At 33.1% G+C, this 19,448-nt stretch overlaps 1 protein-coding gene across 1 annotated transcript in view; it reads right to left on the minus strand.

Annotated features, from left to right (window-relative positions):
- The window catches only part of SKA2 (spindle and kinetochore associated complex subunit 2), a 53,475-nt gene that overhangs the window by 2,618 nt on the left and 31,409 nt on the right, over positions 1 to 19,448 (minus strand). Inside the window, exons 2-4 of the mRNA XM_074261957.1 lie at positions 16,893 to 16,982; positions 10,328 to 10,504; positions 5,801 to 5,927 (exon numbers count right to left, since the gene is read on the minus strand). Of these exons, the coding sequence (XP_074118058.1) occupies positions 5,820 to 5,927; positions 10,328 to 10,504; positions 16,893 to 16,982 (375 nt within the window). The 3' untranslated portion in view covers positions 5,801 to 5,819. The remainder of the gene's footprint in view (positions 1 to 5,800; positions 5,928 to 10,327; positions 10,505 to 16,892; positions 16,983 to 19,448) is intronic.

Below are 19,448 nucleotides of genomic sequence, written 5' to 3' on the forward strand. Positions count from 1 at the left end.
ATCTGGATCAAATATTGTCTATATAATGTCTCCAAAGTTGCCTTTTGAGGAAAAATACTAATCAATTTAATAAACAACAAACAAACATTAGAAGCCCATTATGTGTTTAAACATCGGGGACACAAAAAAGAGGCAACAATGTAGTTAGTCCCTGTCCTCAAGAGGCTTACAATCTAATGGGGGACACATATAAGCAATTACACAAATACATATAAAACAAGCTAAGGATAAATAGAGAATAATTAACAGAAAGAAGGCACTAGATACAAGGAAGGTTGAAGGCTTCTAATAAAAGAAGTTTAGTTGAGACTTTAAAGGAAGTTAGTGTAAGTCAGTGAGACAAGGGCAGAGGAGGGAGGACAACTCAGAGAGCTTGCCAGGGAGAGGCCATTGTAATTGCATTGAAGAGTCAAGTGTTCTAGGTATAAGGTGAAAGAAGACTGAAAAGGCAGGAAAAGGCTAAGTTATAATGGAAGGGCTTTGAATGTCTAGCAGAGCACTTTGTGTTTATATTTAGTTTTATCCCCAGGTACTCCAATAATATACTTATACATGGAAGTGGGCTATTATACTTTGCTTCAACCAAACAGTAAATCATGCCCCCAAATCTTCATAATAGAATTTTTCTTCTGCATTTAACACAAAAGATTTGCAAAGCATATGGATCCTTCATTAATTAGGAACACAGAATATCAATACTTCAGGAACTCATTATGAATTGACTATAATCCTGTACTTGCCAATAGCCCCCTAGAGATGTTTGGTATTTGAAAGAGACAGTTTAACAGAAAACTTAACTCTCCTTTACAATAATGCAAATACAAACAGGGCTACTCAGTCCAAAAATAAGGATCCCTGTAGACTGTATATTGACTTAGAAAACAGCATGTTAATATTATCTATTTTATTGTATTTTATTTATTTTGCTAAATATTTTTCAAATTACATTTTTATCTGGTTCAGTTCACACTAGGGAGTGTTGTAATGGGTTCCATGTTTGATATCTTTGTGCTAGACTCTCCAAACTGAATGAATTTGGCTCATTAGAAAGTAATATACCTAGATTATATTTGCTCAGCTGAAGTCAAAAATGCCTGAGTTAAAATTTAATGCCATGCCTCAACTTGTATAGGGAGCTTATATAAGAAATGCCAATTTCAATTTGTGTCTTCTATAAAACTATTGCTGTTATTCAATATCCCTGACATAAGGATCCATGTGATAAATGTTTTTCTTTGAAATTCAACACCAGGCAAAAGAGCATCTCCAAACAAACTTACACCTTTTCTTTTAAATAGACAATAAGAAATATATGCATATCAACATGTATCCCTCTTTATCTTAGCTGCCAGGATAATCAGAGCTAAACTTAGTGTTCAACTTTAAAAAAATGAACCAATTCAGGTATCTGGTAACTTCTGTTCATTCTATTTGGTTGTTATATGCTTTTATTTATCATGGTTTTTTTGGTTTGGTTATGTGCTTTAGAAAGTTTAAATTGTCTTGTTTTAAATATTTTATTTTACAAATTGCCCCAAATCTTTCAGAAAAAGGATAAAGTATGAATCATTAAGATGCTTATTCCCTTAGGATGCTAACATTCATCTTGTATTAATCAATAACCTTCCAGATGTAAGGTAGATAGTAATTGATTAGGTAACTAGGTATTACCTTAATTAGGTAATTAAGCCTTTACACAAAAGTCTTTCTCTGATGCTTCAGTGGCATGGAAATGAGGAGGTGAAGAAGATCAAGAAATCTATGTTAGAATTCAAGTTGCTGGAGAATTCTACAAAGCTGGACCAGTTTTACCTATGGGCTACTACTTATGTATCATCACCTGAGAACCAGCTCAAATGAAGACCAGAGTGGCTTATCATAAGGGGATGCAAAAAAGCACAGAACATAGTTATAGATTTTCAGAACCTTAAAATTTGGTTTCAAATTTTTACAGTATAAAGAGGATGAATTCCTAAGTAAAAATGGCTTCCAGACAAGATAGCAGCCTGAACAGGAGACAGTCTTACCTTTCTACCACAGTTTCCACATATTCACTCCAGCAAAACACTGACTTTCACACCAGAGCAAATAATAGTTAAGAATTATAGTGAAAAAGTATACCAAAAAGCTGAAAAAGATTTATTAGTTGCATATTTCCCTACATTTATATAATATTCTTCCTAATCAGATTTCTGAATGAGATATATATCTATATCTATCTATACATATCTATAAGTATATAGTATAAAACACACACATGTGTGTATACATATACATGTATATCCTAACTCTATAGGTTAACAATATAAATATCTTTATTTCAGGCTTGATGAAACCTTAGCCCATTGTTGATGAAACTGTCATTGTCAATCAACTTTCAATTATGAATTCAATATAGCACTGTATATATACACCTCTGTATTTTCCAATTGCCTATGGCAGTCTCTTAAACTATATTATTTTTGCACTAATTTTCTGATGATCTTGAATTTCCCTACTACTACAAAGACTTAATAATTTATAATGAGCTATATGAAATCCATTTTTACTTACCTAGAGCAGTACCATAGGCTTGGTTCTTTTGGCAGCCTGCCCCACAGTGAGGCAATAATTAATTCTACTCTTCTTTTTATGTAAAGAAATGTTTAATTTAAATATTTAAAAATGGATTTTACCCCAGCTGTTGATTATTTTTTCCAATTCTTAAAATAAGATGTTCTTAATGTCATAAAAGTAATAATGAAAAACTAATCATTGCTAACATGGTTTCCCTTTGCCACTCTTTCTACTATACTCATCTTGATTATATTGCTTCAATGTGCAAATTTAATCCAAATGAAACCTTTCAAATAAATGCTCAATCTGTGAGAGGGCTCCAATATTTATAAAGTATAAATACAAATTGGTCATTTCCCTGCCATTTTTCATTCATAGGGGAAAGGATAAAGGAGATGGTTTCAAGTCAAAGTTTTCATAGCTTTAGAGTCCTACAGGGACCTCTCTATCTTTTAGAAGAGACAGAGTTCAGGACAGATGAAAAAGCAAAGAACAATGGAGGATATTGCTTCAGTCTAGGGAGAGCAAAGGATTGCTATTTTTCCCTGCTCTTAGCGCCCCCTTGTGGCTAAGAATTGCAAGAGTTTTTTAAATGTAATTACCCTGGCCACTCTTCTTATTCTCTCTACCTCAGTATATGTATATAGTGCTCCCTGGGCTGAGAAGGTGGCAAATGAGGGTTTTTTTGGTCAGCATGGTTCAATAATATGCATTAAGAACTTGATGGAGTATTCAAATATTATGCCTCTGTATCTCTACATATGCATTGTTATCTATTATACCCATATTAATTAAATATAATCGATTAATAGAGTTTAAGAGACAATTCAGGCTTATTATAGAAAACATGAATTACATCCATCAATGAATGAGTATCAAAAAGTTATTCCTGGGTGTACTTAAATTTATTTTTCTTTTTGTGATGCTCGCTCTTTGGTTAAGGCAGCTTGCTTTAACCAGAACTACAAAACAAAACAAATTAAGAAATTATATTTTTCCAGAAATAGTTGCATCTAATTAATTTTCAGAAATGGTAATTCATAATAATAAAACAACATGAGGTTTTAGGTTTTCTCAATGCCTACATTGACAATGAGGCTTCTGGAAGATCTAAAATTGTATTATCTTAGCTAGGCTTAGCAATGTAAATAGATATCTATCTACAGTTCAATTCAGTAAGGTTTTATTTAAAGGCATAACTATTTGCAATGATTCTGCTAGAAGAGAATTACAAAGGCTAAAAGGAACCAAAGATATTAAAAAAGATTGTCCTGAAGGTACAATCTAAATACATCACAAAGAGCAATTTTAAATGAAACAGATCAAGAATCGTTTAGAAGGGGCTAAGTGGTGCAGTGGATAGAGCACCAACCCTGAAATCAGGAGGACCTGAGTTTAAATCTGACCTCAGATACTTAGCACTTCTTAGTTGTGTGACTCTGGGCAAGTCACTTAATCCCAATTGCCTCAGCAGGGGAAAAAAAAAAAAAAAAAAGAAAGAAAGAAAAGAAAAGAACTGTCTAGCAGATAAAAACCACAAATGCCTTATTCAGGAACAAAATCATACATTCATAACTTTTCACAAAGTTGATGTCTGTCGGAGGTTTGAAGAACATTTATTGGTTTGAGCTTGTGATGAAAATTTCAATCAAGGTGAGTGAAACGAGATAAAAAGTTTTCTTATTTTCTGACTTCTGTGATAAATTATACTATTTAATTACTACTTTATACTATCAACGATCTTGTTAGCTTGTTCTTTCCAACTCCTTCCAATTTCACCTATTATAATTGACATCAAATATAAACATCTTAGAGCCATCATCTCATGATCTGCTCAGCTGCCAGGAAATCCATTTAGCAAAGTTGTGTCTTCTAAACTAGCTCAAAGAAAAGGGCTGCTTGAAGCAAATCACTAACATAATCATATTGCCATTTTTCTGAACAGGAATTTTAAAAATACCTTTTATTTTCTTTCAAAAATAACAAAATCTCAATTATTTGCAATTTTGGTAGATTTTTTTAAAAATCTGAAATAAACATTTATTTTTCCTTCTTGTACTATTATTGAAACCTAACAGGGAAGAAAGGCTAATAATGAATAATAGCAGCTGCATATTTCTTTTGAATTCTACTTATGTAATCTTTTACAACATAGAAACACCAAATAAAAAACAATTGCTGTGCAGAGGGATGGATGAAAATCAAGTCAAAATACAAAGACCATGTCTACCGGTTTATGGGAAAAACACCAGCCAGGTTAGATGGTAGATTGGTTCAACAGAATAAAATTTCATGGGCCACATAGGAAGTCGATTTGATATCTTTTCAGATATACCTCATAGCTTTTCAATTATATCTTAAGTTACACAGGAAGGCTGATAAATTACAGTTAACTCAGAATCAGTCACATGGATAAAAACAATTATTTACACCAAATGATATCTAAGCATAAAAAAAAATATAGGTGATAAAAACTTTCTATCTTCTTTTTCCTTTATTTTTAGACGTATCTTCAGCCATATTTTTCTTGATTGAATAATTATTCTCACAATATCCCTGTGAAGTAGGCTGGGACAGGCATATTATTCCCATTATGCAGATGGGGACAATGAAGCACAGAAATCTTAAATGAATACTCAAAGCTAGTCAAGCTATATAACCCCAAATTGGGCATATAACTCAAGTAACCATATGGGTCAAATGGCCTTTCCATCAAACTATATAGTAGTTTAATTATACTCACCTAAATATGATTATGTACATAAAATTAGGAAAGCATCTAGCATAACATACATAATAGGTGCCTAATAAATGTTCAAATAATTGAATTAATTAAAGCAGATGGAAAGAGTCACCTGAAGCAAACATTATTCATCTGCAGATGTTTTTACTGTCTGGTAAATTCTTAATTTCTTAGCCTCTTATTTTATAAACTTCCCTAGGGTCCCTCTGTATCTTTCTCCATTTCCCTCTCAGAATTTCCACATCTTCTATCTCAGCCATTAACCTCTTTTCTTACCTTGAATTAAATAATGTACACATGTGTTTTTAATTGGACTAAATTTTAATTAGCAGATAATTATACAAATTATTTAAATGGAAATTCACACAACATAACCTAATAGTTCTTTGAAATGCATTACTTCAGGTTTCCTTCCAAATTTAGAAGTGCTAATTGTTCTATTCACCTTTCAAAATAAAAACAACATACATATAGAAAACAAATTATTAAATAAGTACATACAAAAACTCGTGCTAGAAAACTACATTAGAGTTGTCTTATGCAAGTCGATTCCTCCTGAAGTCTGGCATGTTGAATGGGATTGTAATTGCTGTACGGCAGTCTGCTCTTCCTTAGTCAGAGGTGACAACTGGATAAGAAAGAATACAATATGGTCCTTATTTCATATTTTTTAGGCTTCTAAATTTTATAGCAAAATACATTTTTTACAGTTTTACTACTTATATGATCTCAAATTACAGAAGAGAAAAAAGAATCAAATATATTAGACTATGCTATGCCCATTTTAAAAGAGACTTCATCACATTCATATCCACCTCTCTCCTTTAGTCTTTTATTTTATATTCTTTTTTATAATTCCATAAAGTAAATCCATTTTAGAAAAGGGTAAATTAAATTTGTATGAAAATGGTAATAATGATAGCCAACAATTATTTAGCATTTTACTACATGTTAGGCATTGTGTTAAGAACTTTACAGTTATCATCTCATTTGATCCTTAACCTGGGAGGTAGACGCTATTATTTTCCTCATTTTACAGATGAGAAAACTGAAGTTAAACAGAGATCCAGGTGACTGGCTCAGGTTTACAAAGCTAATGAGTGTTTGAGGGCATTTTTAAACTCAGATCTTCCTGATCCAGGCCTGGCACTCTATTCACTGTGCCATCAGTCATCTAGATGAACACACTGAGCATATGTACTTTGTACAATGTACTGTCCTAAGTGAGGGGGAAGGGAAATAAGGGAGACAGGTAACTTATCATTTACAAAAATGTTTTAAAGAATTTATAAACTATCTTGTTTAGATAACAAGCCAAGATTTACCAAAATAAGAATATAAGTAAATGCTGAATGAATTACCTAGATAATAAGTGTTAAATTTAGAAGTAGTAAAGCTTACTGTGGGATAGACAGGTTTCATAGAGGAAAATGACTTGAGCTAGATTTGGAAGGATGAGTAGCATTTGGACAGCCAGAGGGGAAAGTACATATTTGAAAGTGGATGTTTAAGGCTGGAATAGAAAGCCATCACAGAAGTCGAATTGAAAGGAGCATCTGACTAAATGTGCTTGTAGGGGAGAAAGTAAAAGATGAGGATGCTAAGATAGCACTGATTTCCAGTTAAGGTAAATGGGTTAATAATGGTGCTATTACAATTCCAATAGACTTGTGATGGAAAAAAAGCCATCTGCATCTGTGGAGACTGAATGTGAATCAAAGCATAGCATTTTCACCTTTGTTGTTATTTTCTCATGATTTTTTTCCCCCTTTTGATCTGATTTTTCTTGTGTAGCATGATGAATATGGAAATATGTTTAGAAGAATTGTACATGTTTAACCTATATTGGATTGCTTGCTGCCTAGGGGAGAGGGGAGGGAGGGAGAAAAATTTTGAACTTAAGGTTTTACAAAGGTTAACGATGAAAAACTATCTTTGCATATATTTGGAAAAATAAAAAAGCTATTATAATGATACCATTACATGAAATAAGTCAGGAAGAGGAACAGGGTTAAAGTTAAAGTGCTGGACAGACAGTGAGGTATAGATGCCCAGCAGGTAGCTAAAAAATAGAAATCTGGACACCAGCAGAAAGGTATAGGTGTGAGTTGAGCCTTGAAAAGAACTAGGAATTTCATGAGGTGAAGAGGGAGCGCATTCCAGGCAGAGGATTCAATCTGTGTTCAAGTAGGAGATAAAATGTTTGTTATGGGAGACAGCAAATAGGCCAGAGTATTTGGCTGTAATTAAAATGCCACAGCAGCTCTTTTCACAGAGGCTAAAAACTGGAAAATGAATGGATGTCCATCAATTGGAGAATGGTTGGGTAAATTATGGTATATGAATGTTATGGAATATTATTGTTCTGTAAGAAATGACCAACAGGAGGAATACAGAGAGGCTTGGAGAGACTTATATCAACTGATGCTGAGTGAAACGAGTAGAACTAGGGGATAATTATACACTTCAACAATGATACTGTATGCATCCTCATTCTGATGCATCATCATATTCTGATGGAAGTGGATATCTTCAACATAGAGAAGAGCTAATCCAATTCCAACTGATCAATGATGGACAGAATCAGTGGAACACTGGGAAATGAGCGTAAACTGAGAGCATTGGGTTTTTTTTGTTTTGTTTTGTTTCTCTTCCCAGATTATTTTTACCTTGTGAATACAATCCTTCCTTTGCAACAACAACAACAAAATTCGGTTCTGCACATATATATTGTACCTAGGATATATTATAAGATATTTAATATGTATGGGAATGCCTGCCATCTAGGGGAGGGGGTGGAGGGAAAGAGGGGAAAAACTCGGAACAGAAGGGAGTACAAGGGATAATGTTGTTAAAAAAAAAAAAAATTACCTATGCATATGTACTGTCAAAGAAAATGTTATAATTATAAAAATTAATTAAAAAAAATTAAAATGCCACAGGAGAATAATTACATTGAAAATGTGAACTGAAATCAGACTGTAAAAGACTTTAAAAGGTAATGAGGAGCCATTGAAGTTTTTTGAGTAGGGGAGTGACCATTCCTTATACTTTGGGACAACTATATAGAAAAAGGTTTTGAATTTAGGTGAATAGAAAAATGAAAAAAAAAAAAAATTAAAAGCCAAAGTTTTGGCCAGAAATAGGATGTTAGGAGGAAAGGTAGACTTGAAGGAAAAATACTGTCTTATACATGATGGATTTAAATTATCAATGTAACATCTGGATGAAATGTCCAGTAAATAATCAGGAAATTAGTTGTCAAGTCTTGTCAATATCAACATTACTCTCTTAAAATTACCTCCATCTTCCTTCTACTCAATTCACAAAGCCATTATTGTAATCTAGATTCTCATTTCTCATAATAAATCTTCCTGAACTTACTCTTTCTCCTTGCCAATCCATCCTTTGTACAGGGCCAGTGATGTTCCTAAAAGATATTTCCCTGCTGAAAAGTCTCTATACTGACTCTAACTGAAGATAGAAAATCCTATGGATTTGACATTAATCTCACTCTGGTTTTAGCTTAGTTTTCCAGTATTTATGCAGTATTCTCCTTCTCATATTCTCTCTGCCTGCTACATAGACCCCAGTTGTCCCCACCCAAAATTATTTTGTTTCTTCTTTTGACTTTACTATATTTAGTCACATATATACATATTGTTTCCCCTAACAAGTTCCTTAAGGAAAGGAGTTATTTCTTTTTTTACTATATCCCCAGGGTTTGGTACAGAGCAGACAATAAATACTTGCCAATAGTCTGAGATGGAAAGTAAAGAGATCACCAAAAGGAGATGCCTTAGGGCAGAGTCCTGAGTTATATAAACATACATACTATGCATAAGGATGGATTAGGATCCTACAAAAAGATCACAGGATCTAGATTTAGACTGGAAAGATTTCAATTCTACTCTCTCTATATATGAGCAAACTAAAGTCTGGAGAGGTTAAGTGAGTTAATGTATACAGAGTTAGGAAACTATAGGATTTGGGCCTCAGATCTCTGACTCCAAATCCACAGCTCCTTCCATTGCACCACACTGCCAACCTAGTTCTGAAGCAGACTTCTGACTCCAAGCCCAGATCTCTATCCATTGTGCCAAAAAGCCTCTATAAGTATTTATCTTGTATTTTTTCTGGAGAGATGCTTTGCAAATTTTATTGCTACAAGTATAGTAAAGGAATTGACTACAGCAACAGTGAAGATGAAAACTGTTCCAATCTTTAAGTCTCAGTTTTAAGGGCTCGAAGATCTAATTTTTAAAAAGTTCTATAATGGAATAAATGTGATAGGCTACATATGAGCTTGGCAGAAATATTTAAAATTATTACCTCCTGTGTTTTTGAAAGATTTAGATCTTTTAAAGTTGAAGGAGAGGGATCTAGTGGAAAACAGAAGAGCAGAGTTGCAGGAGGGAGAAGGGATGTGCCAAAGTTAGGAAAGCATGGGGTAGAGGATACAAGTAGTGGGTTAACTTGGGAAAATAATAAGCTATTTTTTCTTATTTAACCAAAAAGGAAGAAAGGATAGAGATAAGAGTTAGGATGTATATAACAGGAACTGAAGGAACTCAGTTTAGTTAAGCTCCAATCTTTCTGTCAAGTAGAAGGTGAAGTCACTTGCTAACAGCCAGTGTATAAAGTTTGAAGAAAATGAGAGATGTTTCTTGAAGTCACAGATAAGAGAAAAAAAAAAGTTCTTATGAAATCCTGATAGTGTTGTTTCTAAGAAGAAAGATCAAATTGCTAGAGTTTGGATAACTTGCTTCCCTTTCTCTTTAATAACATAATCCCTTCTCCCAAATAAAGTATAATAAACCAAGGGCTAGCTACACATAATGATAGGATCTGAATTTAGAGTGTAAAAAGATGATTTAAATTGACTTTAGGAAGCCAAAGTATTTGTCAAATCAACTGTTACAACCCTAAGTGCGAAAGTCATTTAAACATTTTCAAAGTTTGTCCTTTCTATTCTGTGACACAGAGAAGTTAAAGTGACCACTTCCATTTACCAAATGGAAGCATTACCTCCAGATCTGCTTGTTGCTCTAGGTGTTGTACCATTTTCATAGTATTATTCAAAGTAGCACGAATACAATTCATAGATTCTTTCTGTTCAACAGCAACTTGTTCCAATTGGGCACACAAAGTCTTATATCGAGACTTCATCATTGACAATTCCTTTAACAGTGTGAGTGGATTTTCCTATATTAGATGGAAAACATACACATAAAGGAGAAATTACATATGTATGAGTACATTCACATCATAGTATAGCACATCTTTAGTCATTTAGATTGGTATTTATTCATTACCAAATAGATTCAAAATATTATTTAAGAATTTGTTCTCCTCAAAAGGAGATCCTACTTTTAAAGCAATTATAATGTAGCTTGGTATATACATTTCTACATATAAAATCTCATGTACACACACATGAAAAATAACTTCTAAAATCTTCAAATGCAGAATTATTCTAAAACAGTCACTACACAAAAACAAACCCTTTGTCCCACACTACTCTTAGATATATACTCAAAGGAGGTTGAAGAATGAGGGAAAGGCCTAATATATATGAAAGTATTTTAGAGCAGTGGTTTTCATAATAGCAAAAAATTGGAAGGAAAAAGTATTCAATGATTAGAAAATGATTGAATATAGTACATATTAATATTGTAAAGGAAAAATACATGCTACCATAAGAAACGGAAATTTTGAAGCATGTAGAGAAACCTTGTGAGATTTATATGCACTGACCCAGAGGGAAGTAGAACCAGAACATTTTCCAGGATCATACAGTAAATGCAGTGATGACTAATAATGATTTCAGAGAACTTTATAGGAACGAATGCCTCTTGCGTATCAGCAAAGAGTTAATGAACAATAGGTGCAGAATGCTGCGTTTTCAGATGTGACCAATGTATTGATTCGTTTGCTTACCTGTATGTGTTATAAGAGACAATTCTATTTTGGGGAGAAGAATTGCCATTGGGAAGTTAGAGTAACATTTAAAATGAAATATTTTTTAAAAATACTTTTACCAAGGAGGTGGAGCCAAGATGGTAGAGTAAAGGCAGGGACTTGTGAAGCTCTCCCCCAAACCTCTCCAAATTTTTTAAAATAATGATTCTTAAATTTTAAAGCATCAGAACCTATGAAAAGATGGAGTGGAACAATTTTCCTGCTGAAGACCAATTTGGAAGGTCAGCAGAAGGGGTCTGTTGTACCAGAGTAGGAGTCCAGGGTAGTCCTGGCACAGGCCCCAAACCAGCACAGCCCCAGCCCTGGCCTGTCCCCATGTGTCAACAAAGGAGTAGGCCTTGAGCCTCTGAATCAAAGGCCGTACTAGTAGTTTCCAGATCTCTCAGCCCAAAGACACCAAAAACGACTTATAAGGTTAGCAGGCTCAGCCAATAAGGTGAGAGGGCCTTGGGAAACCTGCAAACTAGGAGTGTGCATGGCTGGTGACAGTAGTAGTAGTGGCCAGCAGCTTCTGCAGGCCTTAGCTCACATGATGTCTTTTTAGGGGAATGTCTAAGATGTATAAGGGGACTATCCTCACAATTCCAGGGCAGAAAAGAATGCTTACAATCAGATTCCTAGAAGGATCTCTGAAAACAGCTGCATAAAACCCCTGAAGCTTGGGACATTATACCTTCCACCCGGGAAACAGAACTCTACTTTAATAAAGAATTAAATTGAGCAAACAGAAAATGATTCTGACCACAAAAATTTATTATAGTGACAAGAAAGATCAAACATAAAGTCAAAGCCCCTACACATCCAAAGTCTCCAAGAAAAATAATAATTGGTTTCAGGCCATGGAAAAGCTTAAAAAGGATTTTGAAAGCCAAGTAAGAGATAGAAGGAAAATTGGGAAGAAAAATGTGATGCAAAAGGAAATATAAAAATCTAATAAAGAGAAAAATAAAAAAGCAAAATGAGAAAATGAGAAAAGAGGGACAAAAGTTCACTGAAGAAAATGATTCCTTAAAAATTAAAATTGGGCAAATGGAAGCTAATGACTTTATGAGAAATCAAGAAACAATAAAAGAAACCAAAAGAATGAAAAAATAGAAAACAACGTAAAATATCTCAATGGAAAAACAACTGAACTGGAAAACAGATCCAAGAGTTAATTTTAAAAGTAATGATCTACCTGAAATCCATGATCAAAAAAAAGAGCCTAGACACCATCTTTTAAGAAATTATCAAGAAATATTGTGCAAACAGTTTACACTCAATTCCTTGTGTTCCTTCTCTGGGTGTAGCTGATTCTGTCCATCATTGATCAACTGGAACTGAATTAGATCTTCTCTATGTTGAAGATATCCACTTCCATCAGAATACATCTTCATATAGTACCATTGTTGAAGTGTGAGATCATTATACACTTTAACAATAATACTGTATGAAGATTAATTCTGATAGAAGTGGCTATCTTCGGTAATGAGAGGATCTAATTCAGTTCCAATTGATCAGTGATGAACAGAACCAGCTACACCCAACGAAAGAACACTGGGAAACGAGTGTGGAGTGCTTGCATTTTTTGTTTTTCTTCCCAGGTTATTTTTACCTTCTTTCTAAATCCAATTTTTCTTGTGCAACAAAAGAACTTTGTAAATATGTACACATATATTGTATTTAAGATATACTTTAACATGTTAAACATGTATGAGATTGCCTGCCATCTAGGGGAGGGGGTAAAGGGAAGGAAGAGAAAAGTTGGAACAGAAGTGTTTGCAAGGCTCAATGTTGAAAAATTATCCATGCATATGTTCTGTCAATAAAAAGCTATAATAATAATAATAATAATAATAATAACAGAAATACTGTCCTGATAACTAGAACCAGAGGGTAAAAATAGAAATTGAAAGAAGCTATTAATCACTTCTTGAAAGAGATCCTAAAATCAAAAATCCCAGGAATATTACAGCCAAATTCCAGAATTCCAAAATCAAGGAGAAAATACTGTAAGTTTCCAGAAAGAAACAATTCAAGTATAATGGAGCCACAATCATGATAACACAAGATTCTACATTAAAGGATCAGAGGGCTTGAAATATTATATTGTGGAGAGCAGTAAAGCTAGAATTATAATCAAGAACCACCTACCCAACCAAAATGAGTATAATCCTTTAGGAGAAAAAGTGAACATTTAAAGAAATAAAGGAGTTTCTAGCATCTGTGATTTAAAAAAAAGAAAAAACAAACAAACAAAAAAAACAGAGTTGAATAGAAAACATGATTTTCAAATACAGGATTCAGAAGAAGCATAAGGAGGTAATCAGGAAGGGAAATCATAAGGGACTTAATAAGAATTATCTGTTTATATTCCTACATGAAAGAATGATACTTAACAAGTCATAAGAATTTCCTTATATGGCCTCATATGGCAGCTATACATAGGCAGAGGACACAAGTGTAAGTTGAATATTTATATATATAAATCATCTTTATGGGCATATAAATCTATTTTACCTGCAGAAAGGCAGGAGGGGAAGGGATTATGAGGAAGGTGATAAAAGGGAGGGCATATCAGGGGAGAGATGGTCAGAAGCAAAAAACACTTTTGAGGAGGCACAGGGTGAAAGAGAAAATAGGATAAACAGGAGAATTAACAATACAGTTAGCAATAGTAATGGTGAAAAGAATTTTTTTTAGTTTGTTTTAGTTACAAGTATTTATTGAGGGATCAAACAATACAATTTTAATGGAGCAGTGAGGCACAACAAGTTTAAAACAGTTTGCTATATAGCTATATTTTTTCCCCTTAAGAACCAAGTCACAAAGCCACTAAAGTACCTCAGTGAAAAGAATTTTGAAGCAAGTTTCTCTGAAAAAGGCCTCTTTTCTCAAATGTATAGGGAATTGTGTCAAATTTATATATATAAAATATATATATATAAAATATATATATATATACATATATATAAAAGCCATTCACCAATTGACAAATGATCAAAAGATATGAACTATGCCCAAAGGGCTATAAAACCATGCATATCCTTAGACTTAACAATTCCACCATTAACATGAATCCTAAAAGAGATTTTAAAAAAAATTAAAGATAGGACCTATATGTACAGAAGTATTTACAGCAGTTCTTTTCTCAGAGCAAAGAATTGGAAATTGAGAGGATGCTCATCAATTTGGGAATGGGTGAATCAATTGTGGTATGTGACTATGAAGGAATAATATTATTCTACAAGAAATGATGAGCAGGATGCTATCAGAAAAACACAGTAAGTCTTCCATGAGCTCATGCAAAATGAAATGTATTATATACAAAGTAATAGGAATGCTGTGGGATGATTACCTGTAAATTCTTAGCAATCAAATAATCAAATAATCAAAGCCTATTCTGAAGAACTTATGATGAAAAATGCTATCCATGCCCAGAGAAAGAACTGAGTCTGAATACATATTGAAGTATCCTCTTTCTTAAGCTTTTTTTTGGGGGGAAGGATGTGGGGGAGGTCTATGTTTTTTTTTTTTTGCTGGAGGAGTTATCAGAAAACAGGCCAACTGATGCATTGGTAATAGACCTGTAAATTAGTCCAACTATTCTGTAAAGCAGTTTGGAACTATGTTCCAAAAGCTATTAAACTGAAAACCCTTTGGCCTAGCTACCATGTTTGTAACCCAAACAGATCAGATAAAGAAGAAAAAGACCTATGTGTTTAAAAAAAAAAAAAAAAAAGATTTACAGCAGGGTTTTTGTGTGTGTGTGGTGGCAAAGAATTGGAAACTGAGGGGATGCCTATCAGTTGTGTTGTATAATGGCTGAACAAGTTATAGTATATGAATGTAGTGAAATACTATTGTGCTTTAAGAAATAATGAAGGGGATGTTTTCAGAAAAACCTGCAAAGACTGTGAGCAGAAGACTGTGAAGAAGTGAGCAGAACTAGAACAATTTATACAGTTTTTAATTTTGAGTTTCAAGGTCTTTTCCTTGTCCACTCATTGAGAAAGCAAGCAATTCGATATAGGTTGTACATGTGCAATCATATAAAACATTTCAATATTAGTCATGTTGTGAAACAAAACACTGACCAAAAAAAAAAATTATAAAGAAAGAAGTACGCTTTGATTTGCATTCAGACTCCTTCAGTTCTTTCTTTGGAGTTTATAAGTCATTTGGAATTGTCTTGGATCATTATATTACTGAGTAGTTAAATCATTCACAGTTGATCATTTAATCTTGTCTAATTTCATTTGAGAATATATAGCTTTTTCCCTTTTTAATTCAGTTATCATTAACACTACTTTTTATACTTAACAGCTCTTTGTGGATAATGTTTTAACTCATGAAAAAAATGAAGAGAAGACAGAATAATGGAGAGATTTTCCTGTGATAAGTGGGCAAGAGAAGGGAAAGAAGGAAAAAGAGGATGTATACAACTGGGAATAAAATTGCTTAAATTAAGTAAGTGGCATTAGATAATTGGTGAAAGAGAGAAATACTATATTCCCACTCTCTTAGAAGAAAGAAGGTAGTAGGGAGGATAAAAAGGACCAGATCACTCAACTTAAAGCTAGAAGATACTTAGAAAATTTCATTTTATAGATGAGGAAACTGAACTCCAGGGAGATAAACTGTCCAACTGTATAGGTAAGAAGTAACAAAATTTATATTTTAATTCAGATATTCTGATTTCAAAGCTAGTAATTTTTTCACTATAATATGTAGCCTTTCCCATACTAATTCTGAGGTGTCACCACTGAACCAAGACAACTAGATTATAAACTAATAGTCACAAGAAAGAGGAGAAAAAGCAGGAAAGCAAAAAATTGGACCTACTGAATTCTAAGAATTTTTATGGGCACTTGCTTTCTAAAAATATCAAGAGTCCTGTTCATCCCAGAGGTCTTATTTCTATTCCTGCTATTTTTGCAGTGAGGGTACAATCTAGTATTCATAGATTTTCTTATTTCTAGATATCTGTAGAAAGTATCTTCTGTCAATTCTATATATGCGTCATTCTGTTCTTAACTAACTATATACTTCAAAATCCAATAATATATTGAAGGACACAGATCTAAAATAATGAAGAAATGAAGTAAAGAATATTTTCAAAGAAAAGTATGCTTAAAAAAAACAATGAATGGCTTGGTTGGTCCTTGGGTTTTCTCATGATCCTAAGATCATAAATTTAGAGCTAGCAGGGACCTTAGAAACCATTTAAGATAACCCCTTATTTTAGAGATGAAAAAATTGAAGTCCAGAGTTGGGATGACTTGCTTGCAATCACATTGGTCAGTAAGTCAGACAGAATTAGAAACCTCAGTCCTCTAACTCCAAAATCAGTTCTCTTTCCACTGTGACTCTTTTAAGGGAAAGTGAAAAAGGTCCTTACATATTAGAGAGACCTCCTTTAGAGGAAGTTATTGAAAGACTTGAACAAGAGTCACACAGGTAAGATTTGAAATTGGTATTTTGGAAGGAACATCCAAAATTATAATCTCACAAAAAAACAAATGACTTGCTACACTTAATATTGTCTATAAAATGTCATAAGACCTAATGGCCACAAAGTAATAGCTTGTTTTAAATTATTTTTAAACAATTCATTTGTTGTAGAGGTTACCTCTCCTGACGAATCATCAGGAAGACTTTTCTTGACTTCAAATTCCAGTTTGTGCTGAATGTAATCCAAATCAGATTCTGCTTTCTGGAACTAAGACATGCAAGAGCAGACAAAAAGGTATTAATTTATGAAGCATAAAAACATAACCAAAATGTAGCTTGATAGTTTTATTGCTCATTCCTCCCTTTCCCTTAGATTTTTAACTAAGGTCAAAATATATATAATTGAAAGGTCAACACAGAAAAGCAAAGACTGAAAAGATCAAACAATGTGGCATAAGGAGTCACTGTAAGGTTACATATTTTTGTATTTATATATATCCTTTTCCTGTGAACCAGGAAGGAACTCAAAAGTTCCCAAGAAATATCAAAACTATCCAGCTAACTATATGCTGTTTTTGTTGGAACAATACTTGCTGAAGGAACAAGCCTTTTCCTCAAGCTTCCAAGTTTAAATCATGAAATAATGCTGTACGTTTAAGACCTGAAATAATTTCTGGATAACATGTTATCAGAATAAATCAACATGGAATATATTATACAAGGCAACATTTCTTTTTTTAAGATAGAAAAAAGTTAAAATAAATTGTTGAGATGAAGCAAATTTTGAAGAAGGAATGAGGGAGTCAAGAGGAAGGACAAAACTATTTTCCATTATGGGGATTTAAATAAAATTCAAAATGATTTTAATACCATGATATTCTCATATTACTTGACTATGACTTACAACTTATTTTTAAAAGTACTTTCCCCCCCCAATTACATGTCAGAACTGTTCTTAACATTCATTTTTGAAAGATTTTGAGTTCCAATTTTTTCTCTTTTTCCCTCCCTTCCCCCCTTCCTAAAATGGTAAGCACATTGATAGAGGTTATACATGTGCAATCATGTAAAACATATTTCTATATTAGTCACAGATGTGAAAGAAACAGAACCAAAGGGAGAAAATCTGAAAAAGAATAAAGTGAAAAAAGTTTGCTTCAATCTGCATTTTTCCATTAAGTCCTCTGTACTTTGTATTTGCTGAGAAGAGCTAAGTCATTTCATTCATAGTTGATCATCAAAGTTGCTAATACAATATACAATGTTTTCCTAGTTCTGCTCATTTCCTTTGTAACAATCTTTCCTGTTTTTTCTGAAATTTGCTTGCTCATCATTTCTTATTACACAGTAGTATTTCATTACCTTCATATAACACAGCTTTTTTAGCCATGCCTCTAATTGAAGAGCATCCCCTCAGTTTCCAATATTTTGCCACCACAAAAAGAGCTGCTATATTTTTGCACATACAAATCCTTTCCCCTTTTTAAAAATCTCTTTGAGATACAGACCTAGTAGTGTTACTGCTGGATCAAAAGATATGCACAGTTTGATTGCCCTTTGGGCATAGTTCCAAATTGTTCTCTAGAATGGTTGGATTGTTCACAATTGTACCAGCAGTGCATTTGTGTCCCAATTCTCCTACATCTTCTCCAGAATTATTTTCCTTTTTTTAAAAATCATGCTATCCAATCTAACATCTGGCGTGAGATACACTTACAACTATTATTAATGAAGAAATTTATTACTAACTTGTTCTCTTTTATAAAGAGAGCCTAAATTCCAAGACTTGTGATGAGAGATTGAATGTGGATCAAAGCAGAGTACTTTCACCTTTTTGTTATTTTTTTCCTTGTACAGCATGACAAATATGGAAATATATTTAGGAGAGTTGCACATATTTAACTTATATTGGATTGCTTGCTCTCTTGAGGAGGAAGGAGAGGGTAGAAAAGGGAAAAAATTGTAACACAAGGTTTTGCAAAGGTGGTTGTTGAAAACTATCACTATATGTATTTGGAAAAATAAAATACTATTAAATTTTTAAAAATAAAGCTCAATGTCATATTGCAATATAAACAATTAAAAGTCTTAAATAGTTGAATGTTACACTTGTAGCCCAACAGTTAAAATTTGGTGTATCAATCGTCCATTTAGTCTGGACTATATATATTGCTGATAGTGCTGTAAGAGGGAAAACTACTGTGATTGAGAAGGGAGAAATGTTCAGAATCTTCACAGAAAAAATTCAGATGGTAATAGAAATGAATGTTGTTTTTGTAGCAGTTAGCAAAATGTATATCAATTAACTGGTAAAGGCCTAAACAAATGGTGGTAATTTAATAGAATGGAATATTACTGAATTACATGAAATCAAGAATATGAAGAATCCAGAGAAATGTTGGAAAACATCAATTAAGGCAGAGAAAGTAAAAAGAATAAGGAGAAAAATATTTAAATATCCATAAGGACACTAAAGTAAAAAGAAAGGGTAGAAGAAGAGAAAAAGTTTTGGGGAAAAAAAGAAGAGAAACAATTGATGCCTAATCATATTGACCAAGCAAGGCAGTGGGAAAAGCTGAAAAAATTTACCTCTTTTTTTCATTGCAGAGGTGCAGGACTATGGATGTGGAACACTCTACATATACTATCAGACATAGCTAATTTTTTGAACCTATTTTCTTTTAAAACCTTTATTACAAAAGATGGATCAATGGATAGAAGAAGAAGAGGGACA

This window comes from Sminthopsis crassicaudata, chromosome 4 (assembly GCF_048593235.1).
Source record: "Sminthopsis crassicaudata isolate SCR6 chromosome 4, ASM4859323v1, whole genome shotgun sequence".
NCBI lineage: Eukaryota > Metazoa > Chordata > Mammalia > Dasyuromorphia > Dasyuridae > Sminthopsis > Sminthopsis crassicaudata.